The 22,371-nt window shown below is 41.6% G+C and overlaps 2 protein-coding genes across 3 annotated transcripts in view; both read left to right on the top strand.

Annotated features, from left to right (window-relative positions):
- Nucleotides 1–769: 769 nt before the first annotated feature.
- On the top strand, nucleotides 770–18,138 carry RBM34 (RNA binding motif protein 34). Of its 2 annotated transcripts, XM_077751705.1 has the most exons (11): nucleotides 771–1,102; nucleotides 1,209–1,383; nucleotides 1,601–1,737; nucleotides 5,536–5,767; nucleotides 6,449–6,508; nucleotides 9,916–9,959; nucleotides 13,751–13,834; nucleotides 13,987–14,050; nucleotides 15,547–15,586; nucleotides 15,822–15,940; nucleotides 17,803–18,138. In XM_077751705.1, the coding sequence occupies exons 1-11, from the start codon at nucleotides 1,047–1,049 to the stop codon at nucleotides 18,079–18,081; spliced, it is 1,290 nt and encodes a 429-aa protein (XP_077607831.1). In that variant the 5' UTR covers nucleotides 771–1,046; the 3' UTR covers nucleotides 18,082–18,138. The 2 variants fall into 2 exon arrangements, with proteins under 2 accessions (XP_077607832.1, XP_077607831.1); XM_077751706.1 differs by lacking the exon at nucleotides 6,449–6,508 and having other exon boundaries at nucleotides 770–1,102.
- Nucleotides 18,139–22,278: 4,140 nt separating this feature from the next.
- The window catches only part of TOMM20 (translocase of outer mitochondrial membrane 20), a 16,256-nt gene continuing 16,163 nt past the window's right edge, over nucleotides 22,279–22,371 (top strand). The window contains exon 1 of the mRNA XM_077751725.1: nucleotides 22,279–22,371. The gene's annotated coding sequence lies outside the window, so the exon portion shown is untranslated.

Below are 22,371 nucleotides of genomic sequence, written 5' to 3'. Positions count from 1 at the left end.
TCTCATCCTTTGTGAAATACAAGGTCACAATTAGGGGAAGCCTAAATAAGAGACTCAGAAATCAGGAACAGAGCCAAGCAGTAGAATATTGTGGGGGTTTTTTTCATCAATTTTTCTGATGTAGTCTATAAAAAGGTCACATATATTCTCAATGACTTGTTTTAAGCAGCTTTCAGAAAGCACGTCTATTCTCGAGCCAAAATTAAATCCGATTTTGCCACCATAGTTCAGAATTCAATTACTTACTTAATGCTTAACATTTTATTACCTAAAAATCAGCTTACCAAACATTCAGTAGGTAGAAATACAGAAATACGGTAAACATTTATATACCTAACAATAGTGCAGTTAAATGAAGACTTGGGAAAAAAAAATCTATTGTAAATAACTGGGAATTCTTCCTAAGTGAGATATCTGAGCTGGGATTCCTTTGGGGTAAAGGAATAACACGGAATAACAAAGGCTAGAAAGTGCTGGTTTGGAGGGAGAGGAGTTTAGGAAGTTAGGCTGAGAAAAATAGCAAGAGTTCTGAGTGCCAAGGATCTGGTAGAGTATCTGGGCAGTGCAGGTTAGAGCTGGAGCCTCCAACGACTTTAAATGTTATTTTGAAATAGTGCCAAGCACCAAAAACGTTGCCAAAGCGGTGCAAAGAATGCCCCTGTACGCTTTGCACCGATTCACCCACTTATTCTGTAACCTACATCCCTGTAACCTCGTTTCTTGATAAACCTTCCTCCTTCCTCTTCAGTGATTCACGGGTTTTCGCCTGTGTTTCTCTCCTCTTGGAGTGGCACCGCACACCCAGCCTGGCTGATTCTTATTTATACTTCAGGCCTCAACTACTCTCGAAGACTTCCTTCACTCTCAAGAAAGGTTTCTTTCGAGCTTGAAGAGATCCAAACTGGCGCCGGAAGCCCTGCGCCGACTCGCCGGGTGTCTCCGGCTCCTACGCAGCCCAGACCGGAAGGGGCGTGGTTCCTGGGGCGGAAGTAGCCGGGACCCGGAAGTGCGGGCTCGTGTGCCGCGGCTGTCTAAGAAGCCTCAGGATGGGAATGCGGGTGGAAGGGAAGAACAAGCGGAAGAAAAAGAAAGGTGCCGAGGGGTGAGTGGCGCGTGGCACGTCTGCCTGGGCAGGGTGTGCTTTCGGGAGCTCCGGCGGGCGGAGCGGTGGGGCCTGGCGTAGCTGAGTGTCTGGTGTCGGTGTCTAGAGATGACTCGGAGGACGGCGTTCCCGGGAATCCGACAGGAGACTATGTGGTTGGACAAGTCGCCAGCAGCTTGTTCCAGAACAGGCGCCCCTCCGGAAATAGTACAGCTCGACTGGCGTCCCTCTTCAGCTCTGTTGCGCCTCAGCTCCCACCCGTGTATGTGCCCGTGCCTAAAGTAAGTCACTGAATTCTGTTCCGAATGTCCCGTTAGAACGGCTTTTAGAATAAGCAGTCCGCCTCGCAGGGCACGATTTCTGAAATAGAGCAGATAGGATTAATTGTAAGTAACCTATCATTGCCAGAGTCTGGTGAGAGAAAATTTGCTAATTTAGGAAGACTGCTACGTTATTTAAAAAGATGAGGTCTCAAACATAACTTCCAACTTTTAAAAGGAAACTACGAAAAAAAGGAAACGGGATGAGGAGGAAGAAAGTACATCCCAGATTCAAGGATCACTTTTGCAAGAACCTTCACAAAAAATGAAAGTGAAGAAGAAACTTTCTGCAGCAGACAAAAAGTTGGCAAACAGGTCGGTAGAATTGTCTTAAATTGATGGGAAAGAAATTAGATGGTAAAGAAATTGAGATTTTGATACCTGCGTTCTTCATCTTGGTTTTCAGCTCCTTTCATAGTTCTAAGTTTTACAGAAAAAAATTTTTATTATGTAAAATGTCATACATATTCAAAGGTTGGAAAAGATGAGGAAAACCTCATGTATCCGGCGTCAATAATTACTAGCACTTGGCCAATCTTATTTCATCTTTACCCTTCAAATCTCCCTCATTAAGTGGAAGCAAATTTGAGGTCTGTAATATAAATGTGTAAATATTCCAGCATGAAAAAGATGAGCTTTGTTTTCCCAAACTCAGAGATCAGATTTCCCCCCATTAGCTTAAAAATGTTTTCATTAGTTTATTTGATCAAGATCTGAATAGTGGTCACATCACAGGCTCCCTGGTAACTTCCATGTCTGTGAAGCCACTCTCTTTAAGCTTCTTAATTTCTTCTTTTTCTCACCAGATGATACTTGTTACCTAGTCAGAGAGCTAGTAGTCATTACTAACAGTTACTCACTACTACTATTTGTTCTCCCATTTAGAATTAATGTTTTATTTATTTCAGAGAGAGAGAGAGAGAAAGAGAGAGAGCGAGCAGGGGAGGGTCAGAGAGAGGAGGAGACAAAATCAGAAGCAGGCTCCAGGCTCTGAGCTGGCTGTCAGCACAGAGCCCGACGCAGGGCTCGAACCCACGAACCATGAGATCATGACCTGAGCCGAAGTTGAACGTTTAACCAACTGAGCCACCCAGGCGCCCCATCCAATTTAGTGTATATATGCACATCCTTCATTTTTTTCCCTTTCTCTCAGAGAAAGGTATCTTCTGCCTTGTCCAAGGTTAATTTAGTCACCTGTGCTGCGAATACCACGTATTCGCACTCTTTTGTCTCCCTCAGGATTATTCTGTCAGATATGTCCATTTTCTTCTCTCTCCTGTGTCTTTCATTTATCATAAAAACGTGCTCAAGAGTCTCATCCTAAAAAGAGAAATCTAACAAAACCAAACCCTATTTTTGCTACCATACCTTCAGTCTTCTCACAGTCAGGCTTTCAGAAAAACGTTATACTTGTTTCTCTTCTTTCTCTTGATCTGTTTTCTCTTCCAGGAGACTTGTTCTGACTTGTTGAATCTGACTGTTCACTTGTCATGTTTGTTTTTATGTGATCTCCCCAAACTTCCGAAGCAGCGCACAGTGAAGGCATCCTGACCTGGCTGCCGTATTGAGTGGGCAGTACAGCCTGTGTCTCAGACGTCTTCCCCCTTCCATTCCACATGGTGGCTTTTCTTCCTCAAGCTATTAGATTCTTTGACCGTAATCTCTTCTGATTCTCCTCTTGTGTGTCGTTCTTTCTTGGTGTTCGTGCGGGTACCTTTCCTCCTTCCTGCTCTGTAAATGTTGATTTCCCTCAGGACTCTGTGGTCATCTTCTCAGGACTTTTTTCTACCCTTCATGCTGACCAGTCNACGCGGGGCTCTAACCCACGAACTGCGGGATCATGACCCAAGCGAAAGTCGGACGCTTAACCGACTAAGCCACCCAGGCGCCCCTAATCTTCTTTATGCCCATGGCTGCACCGTTGCGGTTTCTCTCCTGATCTCCTGACCTTTGTATCTGTTTGCCTCTGGCATCTGCAGTATATATATACATATACGTATATATATATATACACATATATGTACTCTATATACAGTTGACATTTGAACAATGGAATGGTTAGGGGCACTGACCCCCACATAGTCAAAATTCCACATATGACTTCTGACTCCCCCAAAACTTAACTACTAATAGCCTACAGTTGACCAGAAGCCTTCCATAAATAGCAGATAAACACGTATTTTTCATGTTATATATGTCATGTACTGTATTCTTATAATGAAGTGAGCTAGAGAAAAAAATGTTATTAAAAAATCGTGAAAGAAAATACATTTATAGTACTGTACCATATTTATAAAAAGAAAAAAATCCACATTTAAGTGGAGTTCAGACCCATGTTGTTCAAGAGTCATCTGCACCTCAAGTTCGGAATGCTTCAGACTGAGCTGCTTAGGCTCATCAGACCTGTTTTCCTCTGCATGCGTGGCACCACCAGCCTTCCAGCCAGGTGCCCGAGCCAGTGACTTGGGAGTCCTCGGATACTCTCTCTTTCCCCTGCATATCTAATTGGCTGCCAGGTGCTGATGGTGCTGTCTTTCATATCTCTTGAATTTGTTGTTCCCTTTCCACTCCTCCCTTCCTCAAGTTGGTCTGTTGTCTTCTCAAATACATGCAGTTATAACTGTCTCCTTACTGGTCTCCTCTACTCTGCTGCCCAAATGATCTTTTTAAGGTACCCCAAAATTTTCAGTGGCTCCTTATGCTCTATGGGACACAATCTAAGCACTTTCACATAACAGCTATGGTCCTGGGTCTGATTCCTGCCTTGCCACACTGCCTTAGTTCCTTTCATTCCTGCTCGGTACTTTATATGCTATAGTGGACAAAAAAGTAGACATGAACCCTCTCCTTAGTGGAACTTATGGTCTAGTGGAAGAATAATGTCAAAACTTACTGAGTAGTATGTGCCAGTCTACTGAGTAGACTGCCTTTCCTCTTCTGAGAAGCCTTTAGTGGTTCTTTTCTTTTTCTATACTGTATTACCAATTGTATTGTCAACTTTGTTCATCTCTTCAGAGGCTGGACTATTGAATGGCCTTTAATAGTCTCTCTATTTTTCTATCCTCAGATGTTAGAATAGAAAGCCAGTAAATATTTACTGAGTGAATGGATCCTTTACTATCCACGACTTGTATTCTCATTCTCTCCTTAAGATCCCGGTTCAGGAGCACCTACTTGGCTCAGTTGGAAGAGCCTTTGACTCTTGATCTTGAGGTTGTGAGTGTGAGCCCCACTTTGGGTGTAGAGGTTACTATAAAAATAAGTAGATAAACTTAAAAATATATATAAATGATCTCTGTCCAGTTCTCTGTTAGGACTGATACTCAGGTCTTGCTTATCCATATGCACCAGCGCTTCTATTGTATTTGCCGTTTTAGAATGTACTTTAGACAAGCAGTCCTTGAAATATTACAGTTAAAAGTAGGAAATCTGGTTTTCCCTATTGGTCACATTGCTTTTACGAAATACTTTGCAGCCGTAGTAACCTTTATAGACTCCCTACGAGTGCTGCAGATGCCCCGGAGTTCTAGAGCAGAGAGTGAAACTGGGCATTCATAGAGCCTAAACTAGACCTCCAACAGCTTTACAACTTTTGTTTAAATGAACAACTTTTATTGCTCTGCTTTTACGTGCCAGTTTTAACATATCTTCAAAAATTGAGCTTAATTTTTTTCTAATCTCTTTTTTTAATACATCATTCTTTTTTTTATTTATTTATTTATATGTATTTGGGAAGAGAGCGCAAGTGGGGAGGGACAGGAGAGGGGGGAGAGAGAAAGTGTGGATTCCTGACACTGACAGTGTGGGACCTGATGGGGGGCTTGAACTCGGGAACTGTGAGATCATGACCTGAGCTGAAACCAAGAGTCAGATGTTTAACCAAATGAGCCACCCAGGTGCCCCAAGTTTTTCTAATCATGAGTATTCTAGAGATATTGGTCACTTTTTGATAATGCTGCTGCTCAAATTTAGATGTATTTTTGAATCATAAGTTTATATTTAGGAAAGCTAGAAGTAGGTGAGAAATATTTCAGACCTTTGTGCTTTGTCAAATACTACACGTGACTTCAGGACTCCTAATTTCTCCTTTTCTTTTTTTTTGGCCTTGTAAAGGGAAAATGCTCTAGCAAGTGCTGATTTAGAAGAAGAAATTCACCAAAAACAAGGACAGAAAAGAAGTTCATCTCAATATGGTATTAAAGCAACAGATAAAAAAGTACTTGATGATGTAGATCACACAGTTGTAAATCAAAGAAAGAAAACTGAAATCAACCAAGAAGAAGAGAGATTAAAGAATGAGAGAACAGTGTTTGTTGGGAATTTGCCTGTCACCTGTAGTAAGAAGGTAAGTGTGTAATCTGCATGTTGTAAGGTGCACGTTGTAAGGATTCAGAGAAGTTAATAACTCATAACTTTTACACTTTGTTTACACTTGGGTAATTAACAAGTCATTAACATATAGCTTCATTGTAAATGACTACATGAATCATTCTGTAGCTTGATTCCAGTATGCACCCTCTCCTTTCCATTCCCATAGTCACTGCCCTTATTCAGCCTTTTGCAAATCTTACTTGAAGTATTGCAGTAACATATCTCGCTTTTTTTTTTTCCACTCCACCCAGACCTCTCTTCTGTTACATATCACTAGAATGTAAACCTGAAATCGTGCCTGGCGTAGGGCATGGGGCTTAATAAATACTTGTTGTATAAATGAATGAATACATCCTAAGTACTTTTATAGTTTACATGTGGTAAAGGTTATAAAAGATTCAAAGAAAAAATGCATGCCTTATGGATACTAACAAGAATTTGGGGTGCGTTTTATGTATATGTGTGTGTGCGTGTAAAATATTTTTTGTCTTCCAACTGAGTAGAGTATAGCTAGTTATTCTTGAAATGTTCTTAAAATAAAACCTGGCAGTAAAAGATTATCAGATGGTTTTACTTAATTCTCTTTTGTGGCACTTTTTTGATGTTCTGAAAGTAGACTAAAGTGTATATATATATATATGTTTTTTTATTTTAGAAGCTGAAGTCATTTTTTAAAGAGTATGGACAGATAGAATCTGTACGATTTCGTTCTCTGGTATGTTCTCTCCCTGCCTTGAAATTGCAAATCTTGAAACGTATTGCATTTAAGTCTGAGGTATTAACGTTGTTGGTATTAGTGAGATGGAGAGGCACAGCCTTTTGAATCAACAGGTTCAAATCTAGCTGCAGACAAGAGGTGCGCTGAAGATCGACTTCTGACTCTTGGACCATGTTAAGAAATTAATGAGTTCACCCAGGAAAATGATACCGTTGTTGGGGGGTGGACTTTTGTTTGCGGAACATTAATACGTGTTGAATAGTATTTCTGGGCTCCAAGGCATTCAGTATGAGAGTTGGTGTACTGCAGACAGTACTTACGCTCCAAACACAGGTAGATGAGGTTTTTTTTAAAAAAAAAAATTAATGTTAAACCTTCATAGAAGTATAAAGCTGCGCACTCTAGGCCAGTTATAGCTATGCTCCTTGGAGCACGAAATAAGCATCGTTCATGTTTTCTAAATGTAATGAATGGTATTAGAATATAAGAAATGTTTATTCCTTGTATCTAACTTCTCTGTCTCACGTGATTCTCTGAAATAGAATTTCTCAGCCTTGATACGAGGGACGTTTTGTGCCAGATTATTCTTTTGTTGTTGGAGGCTGTGCTGTGCCTTGTGGGATGTTCAGTGGCATCCCTGGCCTCTGCGCACTGGGCGCCGGTAGCACCCTCCCCACCCAAACTGCCACATCCAGAATTTTTCTAGTCTTGCCAAATGTCCCCCGAGGGCGTAATTGCCCACTTCCGTAAAAGTAGACCTCTTCCCAGGTTTGGGCGCAGTGTCCATAATTTCTGTCATGGTGTTCGTTTCTCGCTTTTTCCATATGTATTTTGCCCTTTAGAGTCCCATTTCTCGAGAGCAGATCCTTGCCTGACACATCCACTTGGGTATCTTCTAGCACCCCAGTTTCAGCATCTCTCCCCCAACCCCATCCCAGGCTACAAGCCTCATTATTGAAGCCTCATTGTTGCCTTGGACTCTTCTTTGGGCCACCCAGCCTATTGTTTTTATCCCTGTCTGGGTTCTGTTTTTTGTTTTTAACATGTATTCATTTTTGAGAGATAGAGATGGACTGAGCAGGGAAGGGGCAGAGCAACGAAGACACAGAATGGGAAGCAGGCTCTGAGCTCCAGGCTCAGAGCTGTCAGCACAGAGCCCCATGCAGGGCTCAAACCCACGAACAGTGAGATCATGACCTGAGCCGAGGTTGGACACTTAACCGACTTAGCCAGCCAGGTGCCCTTACCTGTCTGTTTTTTTTAACTGTTTTTTGTTTTTGTTTCTGTTTTTTCCCAAGAGGAATGCTTCCTTTTTTGCTTTGTTCTACCTGTGTTCTCCTTACCTTTTGCTGGAATAGTTATAGAGGCTCCCTTCAGCCTACCTGTGTCCAGCATACCACTGTCATCTTAATTTCCCTGAAGTACTTCTTCCTGGAACTCAGGATCATTCCACTTACAGACACCACACCACTTAGGCGCGTGTGCATGCATACACACAACACACCTTGGCCTGGTATTACTTTGGGGATCTTGGTGTATCCCTGGATTACTTGTCTCTTTGATGGCCCTGCTGTGCATTCTCTGGCACCCCATACTTCATTATAGTCCTTATGACACTGTCCCTTACTTGTTACATTATTCATCTACCCCACCAGACCGAAAGCTGATTGCAAACAGCGTGTTTGTCTTGCTCGTTCGTGGGTCACCAGTGCCTGCACATTGTGCACCTCAAGCATACACGGAATTGCCTAAAACCCTTATATTCCTCTTGCTGTGAGTGCAGTCCGTCCTGGTTCTTAGCCTGACAGTTGATGTAGGGTGACCCTGAGGCCCTCACTTCCCCCACGTGTGACTCTCCTGCAGGCCCGGAGCTGCCCTTGTTGCTGAGCAGACCCTTGCACTTTCTCACTCTTTTTTGCTCCGTTCTTTGGCTTTGTTGGGACTCCTCCTTAAAGTCTCATTTTGTCTAGTAAAATACTGTCTGTTTCAGTAGGCATTAAAATGTTACTTAAGTTTTTCTTTTTATTTTATGTCATCAAGTGGTATTTTTTCTCTAAATTGTTTCTATACCTTATTTGCTTTATGTTATACTTACTCCTTTGTATCTTCAGTAAGAAGGTATAGATGCTTGAGGGCTCCTAGAAGGCACCTAGTACATGTGTTTGGATGAGCATCATTCACCTGTTGATGGTTCACTTGGGCATTTCTCATGTCCTGCATGGTGGCACTGTCTATATTTTCAGAGTTTGTGAATAAGACAAAGTGAGAATTTCTTGGTTTTACTATATATCGGATGACTAAGAAAGATTTCCAGAGGACATTTACAGTATCTGTCCTAAGTTAAATTGACATTCTTAGATGGTGCTGTTCTGTGAACTTGCAGGGTCTGAATCTTTTCCCCTTTGTCCTCTCAGTACCCGGCTGAGGTATCTCAGTGCCCCAGCCTGTATCTCAGGATTGGCACATTGCTGACGGTCAGAGTCACTGACTTGAATTTCCGTCTCCTCCATAACCCCCTCACTCTGAAGTAGTATGAAAGTTCTTCTATATACGACTGGAAAGAAAGTGAATTTGAACGTAAAGGAAATTACCTAATTTGCCCAATTAATTAAAAAAATTTTTTTTAATGTTTATTTATTATTGAGCCAGAAACAGAGGATGTGTGGGGGAGGGACAGAGAGAGAGGAAGACACAGAATTCAAAGCAGGCTCCAGGCTCTGAGCTGTCAGCACAGAGCCCAACGCAGGGCTTGGACCCACAAACTGTGAGATCATGACCTGAGCCGAAGTCGGACGCTCAACTGACTGAGCCCCCCAGGCGCCCCGATTTGCCCAATTAAAATGTACCATGGTTTTTTTTTTGCCAGCTGGCATATACAACCCCTTTGATATATGGATGCAAATAATGTCTTTACATTATTTGCCAATTTAGACATTAAAATCATACAGAATGTACAAAAAATAAAATATAGAATGTACAATAAAAAAATTAATATAGAAATGTTGCTTTTTTCCAAGCTTATTTTATAAAACAATTTTCCGTACATTTTTCATATGTGCCTTTAACCTCCATATCCTCTTATGACCAGAGATCCCTTTGAGTCATCTGACCCCAGTTGAGGACACAGTATGTTTACTTCGATTTAGATTAAAAGTCGTTGCTTGCAAACTCTAAACATGGTCTTATATCATTGGAAAATTTTGTCCTAAGCCACCAGAGCCCGTTCATATGACATTAGGACAGTTGTTTCTGGTCCCCTAGAATTTTTTAGGGGATGTTTTAATTACATCGCATCAGAATAAGATATTTAGAATTCAATTCATTAAAATATAATTAATTTGAAGTAATATTTCAGATAATGAGTTTTCTTTAAAACCCTTCCGTTTTTTTTTTTCTCTTAAAAGATTCCAGCAGAAGGAACTCTGTCCAAAAAGCTGGCAGCAATAAAGTAAGTAGTTTATAATTAGGGAAAGGGAGTAATCTTAACTGTCTTGCATTTTGGTTAAAATGTTAAGACTGTGTTCTCGTGGATTTTTATCTTTGTATAGTACATCATACTACTTGACTATTATGTCTGTAATAGCATATAAATTGATCAGATGTTTGTCTTTAAGCCTTAACATAAATTGTAGAATCAGAGTAAGCATTATAAAATAAGTTGCTAGAAAATGTGCCATGAGAAATTTCAAGGACATTTAATCAAGTATTGTATTTGGAAGAGAATAAGGAAGTTTTCTTCCCAAGTATTGTAGTATAACTCATAAATACCCTATTTTATCAGTTCTAAGGCACACATATTCCCATATGTTAACGTTTTGAAGTCAAGATGCATCTGAAAATCAGCGGTGTCCCATAGTTATGGTTGGCTGGTCGGGTTTTTCCAGAGAGAATTTGTGTTTGCTTCTGTCAGTTACCTGGGGGGTACTGCCAGCCCAAGACCACTTTAAGCTCTCTGTTTGAAGGTTTGGGGACCGTGCTGGTACTGTAGCTTGTGTTCGTATTCTCAGGGGATTTTCCCCTACCCTCCTCATGCACCCAGTGCCATGGACGAGACACAAAAGTTTTCTTTACTCTCCCTTTATTTCTCATTAATTTTTAAAATTGAAATATAATTGACATATAACATGTAAATTTAAAATGTACAACCTTTATTTCTCATTTTTAGTTCTATGCAGGGTTTCCTGTCAATCTCTAATTTGGAGTTATTTCTAACTCGGATATGAAAGAATAGATTTTACAAGCAGATGTGTATATATTAGATATAGGTACATTAATAGGTATATAGAGTACATCAATATACAGGTAGTTATATTAAACAGAATAATGTATTTAGAAAACATTGCAGCATTATTTACATTAGCCAAGGTAAGTGATGATTGGATACACACACACACACACACACACACACACACACAAGAATATTATTCAAGCCTGGGGTGCCTGGGTGGCTTAGTTGGTTAAGCGTCCGACTTTCGCTTAGGTCATGATCTCACGGTTCGTGGGTTCGAGCCCCGCGTCAGGGTCTGTGCTGACTGCCAGCTCAGAGCCTGGAGCCTGTTTCAGTCTGTGACTCCCTCTCTCTCTGACCCTCCCCTGCTCACGCTGTCTCTCTCTCTGTCTCCTAGAAATAAATAAACATTAAAAAAAAAAAAAAGAATATTATTCAAGCCTAAAAAAGGGAAAGAAGTATATTTACATTTTTGACAACGTTGGTGGACCTTGAGGGCATTATGTTAGGTGAAGTAAAAGAGAATGAAAAACAACTTATAGACGCAGAGCAGGTGGGTGGTTGCCAGGGAAGGGGGTGGGGGTGAATAGGTGTAGAGGGTCAGAAGGTACAAACTTCCAGGTATAAGATAAATAAGTTACAGGGATATCGCATACAGCATGGTGACTAACATTTATTTATTTTTTGAGAGACAGAGGCAGAGTGTGAGTGGGGGAGGGCCAGAGAGAGAGGGAGACACAGAATCCGAAACAGGTTCCAGGCTCCGAGCTGTCAGCACAGAGCCCAACAAGGGGCTTGATCCCGTGAACTGCGAGGTCATGACTTTAGCCGAAGTCGAACACTTAACCAACCCAGCCACCCAGGCGCCTTGCCATTAGTTTTTTTAAATCACCCATCAAGCTTGATACAAAACAGGATCTTGTCACATAGAAGGGGGCAGAAATGGGTGCTTCCCCCCTGTATTCCTTGTGTCAAGGGACCTTTTCTCATAGAGGACAGTTAAGAGTTTTTATTTTTTAATTTTTTTTAGAGTGTGTGCATGCTCAAGTGCAAGTGGGGGAGGGACAAGGAGAGGGAGAGAACCCGAAGCAGTCTCCGTGCTCAGCGCAGAGCCAGACTTGGGCTCAATCTCATGACCCTGTGATTGTGACCTGAGCAGAAATCAAAGAGTCGGATGCTCAAAGCCAACCGACAGCCACCCAGGTGCCCCCAGTTAAGAGTTTTTAAAGTCACTTTCCATTTAGGTTGTCTTGGGGTTTCTCTTCATCTGTTCGGGCTGCTGTAACAAAATGCTACAGACTGGATGGCTTGTAAACAATAGAAATTGCTTTCTCACAGTCTCGGAGGCTAGAATGAAGTGCCAGCATGGTTCCATTCTGGTGAGGTGAGGTCAGGTGAGCTTCCTGTTTCATAGCCAGTGCCTTCTTACCACGTTCTCACATTTTATAGTCCAACAGTCAGATAAAGAAGGGGCTGGGAGCACTGCGTGGTCTCTTCTTTAAGAGCACATGACTTATTCTAGAGGATTCCGTCCTCCTGACCTCAGCCCTGTCCAGAGGCCTCACCTTCTATTACCATCACATTGGGCATTACATGGATTTCAACATAAGAATTTGGGGAGGATGCAAACATTTCAACACTAAAACAAGTTGAGTAGGATATTGTCCAGAGCTGTTTCAGGGAAAGAGTGGGAGCCCTGGAATCAAGTAGGCTCGTTTGAAGTCCTGGGCTGACCACTCCTTGCCTTGTGATCATGGCACTTCTCTGAGTCTCAGCTTCCTTATCCATAAAATCAGAAAAGTAACACCCATGTCAGAGGTGGGACATTAAGTGAATGCACAAAGTATCTACCACAGTGCCCAGTATTATGTTAGGCATTCAAGAAATCGCATCTAGTTTTATTGATTTAAAACTATCAGAGAGTGTAGTATATTATTACAGAATGCTGTGAGTAACGCCCTGACGTTTCCTAGTGCCTTTCTTGATGGTACTCACTTGTTTATTAGCGTTTTTGCTACTTTAAAAACAATAGGTTCATGTCTTCAGGGAATAATCTGCGGTCATTCCTAGGCCTTTTTTGCTGATTGGCCATATCTAAATTATAGAACCATTTCGCAAGCCTAGTGAATCAATGGGTGGAGGCATGGAGCAGCAAATAGCTGTAGTCATTAAAAAAAAGAGTGAAAACCAGTCATAACCTGCTTCCCGTTGAGCAGACACAGCACTACCTCCAGTCCTGACAGAGATGTCCAGTTTGAGTCTGAGCAAACCTCTGGATCCAGCTGCCAATTTACAAGAACTAGGGAGGCCGGAAGTACACGTTGACCTGTACTGTGAGCCCGCAATCAAAACAATACAGGCTTTGGAAAATTCTGTAGGTTGAACAGTAAGGTAAAGAGAGAGATAAAGGCAGAATCCTGCAGATTAAACAGACTTAGAAGACTTCAAGTCCCTACATGGACAACATCAAAGTATGACCAAGGAATAGACACTTGATTGTGATAAAACCACATAGACACGCAAGCAGATGGTTTCTGGAAATGTAGGGGTGGTTGTTACCTTTGGAGGAAAGGATGCACAGAGAGAATTGTTGGGGTGGGCGGTGGCTGCAAGGGTTATGATCTTTAGTGTTTCTCTAAGCTATACACATTTGTGTAGTTTTTATCTTACAGTAAAAAGGAAAAATCAAGTTGGTGGTCACATCTGCGTGTATGTGTGTTAGGTGCAGGGTTGCAGTTAAGATTCTTGTTTCTGGCTTTGTGACATTGCCTGGGGGGCCCACTTGCTCTCTCATGGTGATGACTGATAGGAAGGTTATGTGTTTTGTCTAATATCAGTGTAAGTTGTACGTTATTGTTTGCGTTATTACTAAATATTTATTAAAAGAGATGACACTTCCCCTGGGAATTCTTGTCCTATGTGCTGATTGAGAGTAGAAAACAAACCGTATTTTTGTTAATGACTTTGAGATGAACAGATTTTACACTATCCTTTTTTTTTTTTTTGTATAGAAATAAAATTCATCCTGATCAGAAAAATATTAATGCTTATGTTGTGTTTAAGGATGAGAGCGCTGCCACAAAAGCATTGAAAAGGTAATTTGGTCTCACTGAGATTTGAATAGAATGATTATATTTAAGTATGTATGAGTACGTTTTATTCTTTGGTTTGACTTTAGAGCAAATATTGCCGTTAACTCGGTGCTCATCTTTAACAGCCATTTTCCTCCTTCGTATTTGTAATGCAGAAACGGGGCCCAGTTTGCAGATGGATTTCGTATCAGAGTTGATCTGGCATCTGAGACTTCATCTGTAAGTGGTACTTGAGTTGTTTAAAGAACTTAACTGGAGTCTCGTAGAGAGAACGTTGTCTTTTGTTGAGAGGAGTGGAATCATCAGTGAGCATGAGGAAGCCAAGAAGGAAACACTTCGGCCCTTGAGGTCACAGCGTTGGTGCACAGACTGGCGCAAGGACCTTTGTCCCCAACTTCCAAGGGCGCTGTACTCCCACCCACAGATCAAGTGCTCGTAGTGTTAGCCTGGAAGGAATGCTGGGGATCATCCGGGCCAACACCGTATTTCATATACCGAGATCGAGAAAGTTAAACAACTCGAACAGGTTTTGAGTCCCTGCTCTGTGTCAGGCATGCAGTGCTGAGACAGAGCCTGAGTCCTGCAGGGGTTCACAGTATAAAGGTGAAGACAGATGGGCTGACTGTGGCACGTTTTTTTTGTTTGTTTGTTTTTTTAACGTTTATTTATTTTTGAGAGAGAGAGAGAGAGGTTGGGGCGGTGGGTGGGGGGGAGACACAGAATCCAAAGCAGGCTCTGAGCTATCAGCACAGTTTGGCCCTTAACCAACTGAGCCACCCAGGCACCCCCAGCACTGTTTTCTGATAAGTACACAGGATGCTCTGTCAGCTCAGGAATGGGACACTTGTCCTGGGGGGTGCCGGCAAGAAAGGACAGAGGAGGGCTGCCAGAACAACAGGTGCTCTATTGGACTCGAAAGATGAGTCAGTGTTATCTAGGCTCAAGAAATTTTAAACAGTGTATGTGGCGGGGGCCAAAACTTAATTTGCTTAGGGAATGGCAAGAGCTTGATGCAGTTATTAGCAGGTGGAGTGTGAAAAGGAACAGTAGTGATTTGCTGTTGGAGAATTAGGCCAAATCATGAAGACCGTGGGCTGCCGTGTTGAAGAGTCTGGATCTTGCCCAGGAGCAGTCCCACAGGTTGACATGCAGGAGTGATGTGACTGGATTTGCAGTTCACAAAGGTCTCTCATAGTGAATGAAGGCCTCATGTGAGAGCTCCCCACACAAACCTGATGTGCGTTATTGTGGGGGGTCAGAGTGACCTAGCTGGGAAATGACCAAGGCCTGGGAGACTTCTCTGGCTTTGATTGTAGACCTGCCCTGAGGGCCAAGTCCATCAGCTGTTTGTGCTATTTAAATTAAATTTTACTAGCACACAACCACACCCATTAGGTTACATCAGAGACCACTTGGCCCGCAATGCCTGACATCCTGCTATCTGGCCCGGTACAGAGAGACTTTGCCAACCTAGCATGCCTGTCTTGAGCACTGCCAAGTGTTAGAGCTAGCTGTGAACAAAAACAACCCTACTTCCTCTGGTGCCTACTCACTTTCAAGAAGGAAGACAGAAGAAATAATCAGATCAGGGACTGGTGTGTAGTTAAATCAGAGCAGTGGAGACCTGTCGGATACATGGGGTGAGGGAGAGTGGATTTTCGGATGACTTCCATTTTCGGCTCCAGTGATTTTTATTAACCTTCTTTGTGTTTCAGAGGGACAAGAGATCAATATTTGTGGGGAATCTTCCATACAGTAAGTTTTAAACAAATAAAGGATCCGTTTATCATTAAAATAACAGGAAAATAACAACTGAGTAGTAACTTAATGTTTTGCTTAAAGACTAACTTGAGAAAGTGTAGAGTGTAACTTGACTGATTTTTATGGGGTTTGCTATATTGTATTACATTAACTTGCTATATTATTAAATAGCTCCGGCTTTCAAAGGCAATTCTGTCCTTACTTGTGCTCTGGTCGAATTTGTTTTTAGAGGTGGAAGAATCATTAGTTGAGAACCACTTTTTGGACTGTGGGAGTATTGTGGCGGTGAGGATTGTGAGAGACCCAGTCACTGGAGTCGGCAGAGGGTTCGGCTACGTACTCTTTGAGGTATGGGAGACTCGTGCATTGCCACTGTCCTTGGAAATGCGCTGGAGAGGTTATCACTGCTTGGGCTCATCTCTCAGACATAACTGTCACCTTCAAATTCCACCTTCAGGAAACTAAACTCATAACCTGTCATATTAGAGTACTATTCCTGTAACCGTACCTAATCAAAAGACATTCTGGGTCCCTCTTTCTCCATATTCATGTTATTAAATAATGTTTTAGATATTGGACATGAAAGGTGTAAGGTATTAAATCTCTAAAAATGGAGGAAAGACTTGGCCCGTTTGCACAGGTAGAAAAAAATTTTAGTCTTTGTACAAAATTGGTTATATTTAGTATGCTAAATATTAACCAGTGTATCCTGCCTAACAATATTAGAATATACATCCTATTAGAATATACATACTGCCTTAAGTTTTTCTTAAACTTATGTATATTAGAATATACTTTTCTTAAACTATGTATATTAGAATATACATACTGGCACTTAAGTTTTTCTCTCCTCCACAAGCATCCATTAATACATTTCCTTTCAGTTTTTTTCTGTGCCTTCGTTTTTAAAGTTGAACTTCTGTCTGTGAACATAAAACTTTGCAATCTGCTTTGTGTTTTTCTGTTGTGTAAGCATGTTCCTTTGAGCGATGTAACATAATTTATACTGTCTTTTCCCTCATGTTTCTCAAACGTTGGAAATTTGCAGTGTTCTCTATTTTTCCCTGTAAAAATGAAATTGGGGTGGCTTTTTTCCTCCAAATGTTTGTGTGTAGTTTTTTATTGCTTTTTTGGGATAGTTCCCCAGTGGGCTGTTACTGACTAGGTCAAGATGTATGACCATGTATCATACTCTTGAGATGTATTATTACCAGATAGCTTTTGAGAAAAAGCCTATGTTGCCATCATTACTGCATTGTAGTGTTTCTCTATTGTCTACTATTTTTTTTTAAAGGTTTATTTATTTTGAGAGAGGGCTCGAGTGGGGGAGAGGCAGAGAGGGAGAGAGAGAATACCAAGTAGGCTCCTGCTGTCAGCACAGAGCCTGATGCCAGGCTCTAGCCCATGAAGTGTGAGATCATGGCCCGAACCAAAACCAAGAGTCGCCTGCTTAACAGACTGAGCCCCTGTGCTGTCTATTATTACTTGATAAGTTGGTAAAGTCCTTTAGCAAACATCTAATGAATATTCAAGGTTGTTAGCGTTTAGTGGTTCTGTATTAGAATAAAAGAGTAATAGAATTTGGGATCTAAATGGGACCCTGCAGGGGTACCTGGGTGGCTTAGTCGGTTAAGCGTCCCAACTCTGTGCTGATAGCACGGAGCCTGCTTGTGATTCCCTCTCTCTCTCTCTCTCTCTCTCTCTCTCTCTCTCTCTCTGCCCTTTCCCTGCTTGCTCTCATGCCTTCTCTCTCGCAATAAAAAAACATTAAGGAAACCAGAATTCTGCAAGGCATCTAGTCCAACATCTCAGAGACCGAAAGGGAGTTCCTTTCTCTCAAGTCCGCTAACACAGTGCAGCATTTGCAGAAGGAGCCTGTGAGAAGGGAGGCTCATTGGCTTAAAAGATTGCATGTGCCTAGTCTAGTTGGTTGAAACTCCATTTTACAATGAGGAAAATGAAGCCTGTTGGATTGTGACCTACCTGGTGTGACACGGCAGCTGAGTGTTTCCTGGGGAGAAACTCATGAGGAGCCTGACCAAAACGAGAGTACTGAAAGCCATGGGATTGGACTTCTTGGATGTGGAAGCGGGAGGGTGTCTGTCTGTGTGCAAGCTTGAAACTTCTCCTGATCCACTCAGGTCACAGTTTTACTAGTGCCTTTGCAGAGCAGTTTCTGGTGGAAATTAATATATTGATTTTTATTCCAGAATACAGATGCTGTTCATCTTGCTCTGAAATTAAATAATTCTGAACTGATGGGAAGAAAACTCAGAGTCATGCGTTCTGTCAATAAAGAAAAATTAAAGCCAAATTCAAATCCCTGTTTGAAGAATGTCAGTAAACCTAAGCAGGGACTTAATCTCGATTCAAAAAATATAGGACATTCTAAAAGTTTGTTTATTGGAGAAAAAGCTGTTCTCCTTAAGAAGAAAAAGAAAGGGCAGAAGAAAAATGGACGGACTAAGAAACAGAAAAAACAGAAGTAACAATCCGAAGATTATTTTGCTCCCTTGAGTACTCATAATAAAACTGTGGTAAACCCATGTATCGAATTGCAGAATTTTTTATGGACAGTACGTGTGAAACGTGGGAACATTTTTAGTTCATTCACATTGTAATAGCACCTTTGAAGCATTTGTTTTAAGATGTACACAGATGAGTCACCAATGATTATGTGTTACTGCTGATGGTGTAAGACATTATTTTATACTTAAGGTAAACACTTAGAATTTTAGTGATTATGAAAAAAAAATCTTGGTGGTTATATATTAGCATCTGATGGGAAAATGTAACTAACGCTTGAGACAGTTGTTTCAAGAATTACTTGGGATGAGGGGCAAAGAATTACTTGGGATGAGACTAAATTAAAGTGAGTAAATTAAAAATATATATATATATGTATATATATATACACATACCTTAATACAGATTGGACCTAGATAGGCCGGAATATCTATCTAATACAAATAACAATCACAAAGAAGAAGGTTTGAAGGGCTGTTATATAACAGCCGATGATTTTTTTCCCCCCTTTCTCTTGAACTTGTGACAAGTGGAGTTCTGGGTTTTTATTTTACTTCATCAACCTAGTAATAAACTAACCAAAGAATATTATATTGAAATGTTGCTTTGATTTCTTATTCTCAACCGGTAATTAAACTCGTTATTGAAGTCCTTGGTAAATTGTCTATAAAGCAGATCTCTTCTTTTTTTCAATTTGAAAAATACTCTCCCGGAAAATCTCATGATTCTTAAATTGATGCCATGCAGTAGTATGAAATGAAACAATCTTTCAGAAATACCCTATTTAAAGGATATTTTCTGATAAAATATGTAATTAGGCCACAAAGTGTAAAGTTCAACAAGAGGAGAGAATACCATTGTATTGCCTTGGGGCTTAAGCTTGTGCTATAGCTGTCGCCCCTCTCACAGATCTTACCAAGCTGCGTCTGTATCCGAGAGGGGGAGGTGGGGGAAATCCAAGGATGCTGATCTGAGGCAGGCAGAATCAGTGATGCAGGTGTCCTGTCACTTGAGTGGAGAAGGGGATTGAGGGACAGTCAGTTATTCCTGATTATTTTGAAAATCCCACCTTTTGGTTGTAGCACCAGGGAAACCTAATGATTTTTAAAGTGTAATTTGTAGAAATCAGCTCTATTTTACTGTTTCCAGAGACTGGGTATTTTATGCTTAGCATCCCCTATGGTTCTTAGAATCTAGGCTTTTGTTAAGTATGGTTCAGGAAATACTTATCCTGATAATCTTGAGCATTTTTGCATATACTTCCAGTTAAAGTTACATAAAGATGCATCACCTATAGACCATATAGAACTATGACTGTAGATGTAGACTATATGTAGCATATATTTTTATTGTGTATACTTTATAGTGTGTATTAGTGTATATTATGTAAAATTCAGTGTATGTATAAATATTTAATTTTAGCCTTTTTTTCCCTTTCATAATTTAGTTTTTATTGGTTGTTCTGATACGTAATTTTAGTCTTTAACACAGGATGCTCCTTTTGGTCTTTAGGTTTTTGTGTAAAGAACCATGGGCTGCAGTGTAAGGGCATCTGGTTCTTGATGCACCTTTGTGCATGACCTTGGACAAGCCTCTCAGCCTCTTTATCTAAATATCTTGATTGAAGAAATAAGGGACTTTAACTTTATTCTGTGACCAGTACATAGATGGATATATTTAACCGACATGAAAGTTTCACATGACATTACTGGTCCTTACTATACATTTCATTTTCTGATATTTCAAATTGTTTTATTAAAAACACCATTTGAGGGGCACCTGGGTGGCTCAGTCGGTTAAGTGTCCGACTTTGGCCCAGGTCGTGATATGGTTCCTGAGTTCAAGCCCTGCATCGGGTTCTGTGCTGACACCTCAGAGCCTGGAGCCTGCTTCGGATTCTGTGTCTTCCTCTCTCTGCCCCTCTCTTGCCCATGCTCTATCTTCTCTGTCTCTCAGAAATAAACATTTAAAAAAATTTTTTTTAGCCACCAGTTATGATCCACCAGTACCCCACAACCCACTAATGATTTCACTCACAAACAAGTGCATAAGGGATTCCAGGCTGTTTATATTTTGGGATTCTATGCTTGCATTTTACAACAGGGGTTTTAAAATATAGAGTGGTTAAGGGAAAAGGACAGATGTTGCTCTAACTGTGCTTTGTATAAACATGTTGCCTGGTATATTGAACCAAAGTAGTGACCTCAACATTTATACCATGTTTACTATGCACAACACAGGGATGGTTCTTTGTTCATTTAGGAGTCGTAATCTAATGGCCATGCAGTCTGTTTAAGTTTTCAAGAGTGAAGTTCTAGGCCTCATGTCATCTGTCCGGCCTTGGATAAGTTTTTTCCTGTTCCAAACACATCTGAGGCTCAGGATATATCTCTAACAGCTGAGGTCACTGGCAAGTTTGGGGACAGGAAGAATCAGAATGTGTGCAGCACAAACGGAAAAGCTTTTTGTGCTACTCTGTTGTGTGTAAATTTCAGTTACTATCTTTGCTTTGGTACATAATGCATCTCAATATCCTTCCCTCTCCACCCCAGTCCAGGCAATGCATACATACCTTTGGTCCTATGTCTGGTCTTCCATTGGGTCTCAAATTCATCATCATCTAAGCAAAGGGCTTTCCTGAACTCCTGGACTAGGTTAGGGGCTCCAGCTAAATGTTTCCATAAGTACCCTTGCAGTAACTTCTGACACCAACGACCCAGAATTAGGTCAAACTTCGTAGGTTGAGCACAGTCTCCTACAAGACTGCCTTCAGACAGCAGACAAAAACTGGGGAGTGGGGGTCTCCAGATCGCTCTCTTATGACTAGCTGGCTACTAGTTTGGGGGTTCCCACTACCCCCTCAGGTTCAATAATTGGCTATAAGGGCTTAACTCAGGAACATAGTATACTTAATTTTTAAGATTTATTTAAGTAATCTCTACACCCAACATGGGGCTGGAACTCACAAGTGGGAGATCAAGAATCCTATGCTCCTCTGACAGCCAGTAAGGCACCCCAGGAACATGTTATACTTAGGATGACAGTTTTATTACAGCAAGAAAAAAAAAATTACAAACCAAACCAGCCAAAGGGAATGACGCATGGGGAGAGGTCTGGGAGAGTCCCACAGATGAAGCTTCTGTTGTCCCCTCCCTATGGCATCACAACACCTCACCCTCCTAGCACATGGCACATCAGTGTAGAATTACCCAGTGTATTGTCAACCTGGGAGGCTCACCTGCTTCTGTGTCTTGCGTATTTAAGTTTCATTATATAGGCCATTTCAATCTCCAGTTCGCTTCTGCTCCAACTCCCTGACCTTCCCAGGGGTAGGGTTGATATCACCGGCATCAAAGTCTCAACCCTCTAACCACATGGTTGGTCTTCCTGGCCTGGCTAGCCCCCATCAGAGTGGACTCTGCATTAACTGCCAGGGCCCACCCTGAATCAGAGACATCTTTGTCACTCCCAGGGTTTAAGAGGTTCCCTCCCTATGACTGGGGACAGAGGTAGCCACATTCTCATGACACAACCCTGAAGGTCCCTTTTCTCCCTTACCCCTCTCAATTTATAGTTATTTAATGCCTTTCTAGCACAAGGTTTTGTCTTTTCAAACTACCATATATAATGTTCCTAGTGATTATAAGACAACTCATGTTTTCAATTTTCTTCCATCTCTTTTATCCATTATATTTTTCCAGGAATCAGCGTCATTTTCTTCCACCCCTCACGAGACTATATTGTTAATATTCTTTCGACACTGGATCACTAGATTCTGTTGCTCGCTGTACAGCAGATTGTGACTGAACTTGAAAAGCAAATTCAGTTCAATTCAAACGAGTCACAGGTTGTCTATATTACACAAGAATAACACGAGGCATTTGTCACCAGTCCCTTCCATCTTTGGCACAAGTAAAAAAGTCAGCTTCAAAGTCTTGAGTATGTGACTGGCGGCCACGCACCGCCTTAGTGTTACTGTAGGGATGTCACGCTCAGCAGCACTCCGGGAAGTGCGAGCTCACTAGCAAAACGCTGACGCCAACGCACATCCCGCCCGGGGGCGCCTAGGCTACAGAGCTTAGGCCCCCTGCGCAGGCGCAGAAGCGGCGCGGGGGGCCTGCCGTTCAGGCAGTGCCGCGGACGCACCCGAGGGCCTCGCTCGGCTGGGGCCGGAAGTGCGTGCGTTCGGTCTTTCCGCGTCTCTCGCGTCGAGCGACAGGTCGCGGCGGCGCGGTCCGCTGTGAGGACTCGCG

The sequence above is a fragment of the Crocuta crocuta genome, unplaced genomic scaffold (genome assembly GCF_008692635.1).
Source record: "Crocuta crocuta isolate KB4526 unplaced genomic scaffold, BGI_CrCroc_1.0 scaffold59-1, whole genome shotgun sequence".
Taxonomy (NCBI): Eukaryota; Metazoa; Chordata; class Mammalia; order Carnivora; family Hyaenidae; genus Crocuta; species Crocuta crocuta.
The sequence above is the reverse complement of the archived record's forward strand: the minus strand, read 5'-3'. Positions and strand labels throughout refer to the sequence as shown.

What these genes read in the sequence shown, in the direction of transcription:
- RBM34 (XM_077751705.1), top strand. Translation starts at nt 1,047, where the DNA reads ATGGGAATGCGGGTGGAAGGGAAGAACAAGCGGAAGAAAAAGAAAGGT. An exon ending in GACAAAAAGTTGGCAAACAG is followed by an intron (nt 1,738 to 5,535) that starts GTCGGTAGAATT and finishes GGCCTTGTAAAG; the next exon opens with GGAAAATGCTCTAGCAAGTG. An exon ending in CTGTCACCTGTAGTAAGAAG is followed by an intron (nt 5,768 to 6,448) that starts GTAAGTGTGTAA and finishes TTTTTATTTTAG; the next exon opens with AAGCTGAAGTCATTTTTTAA.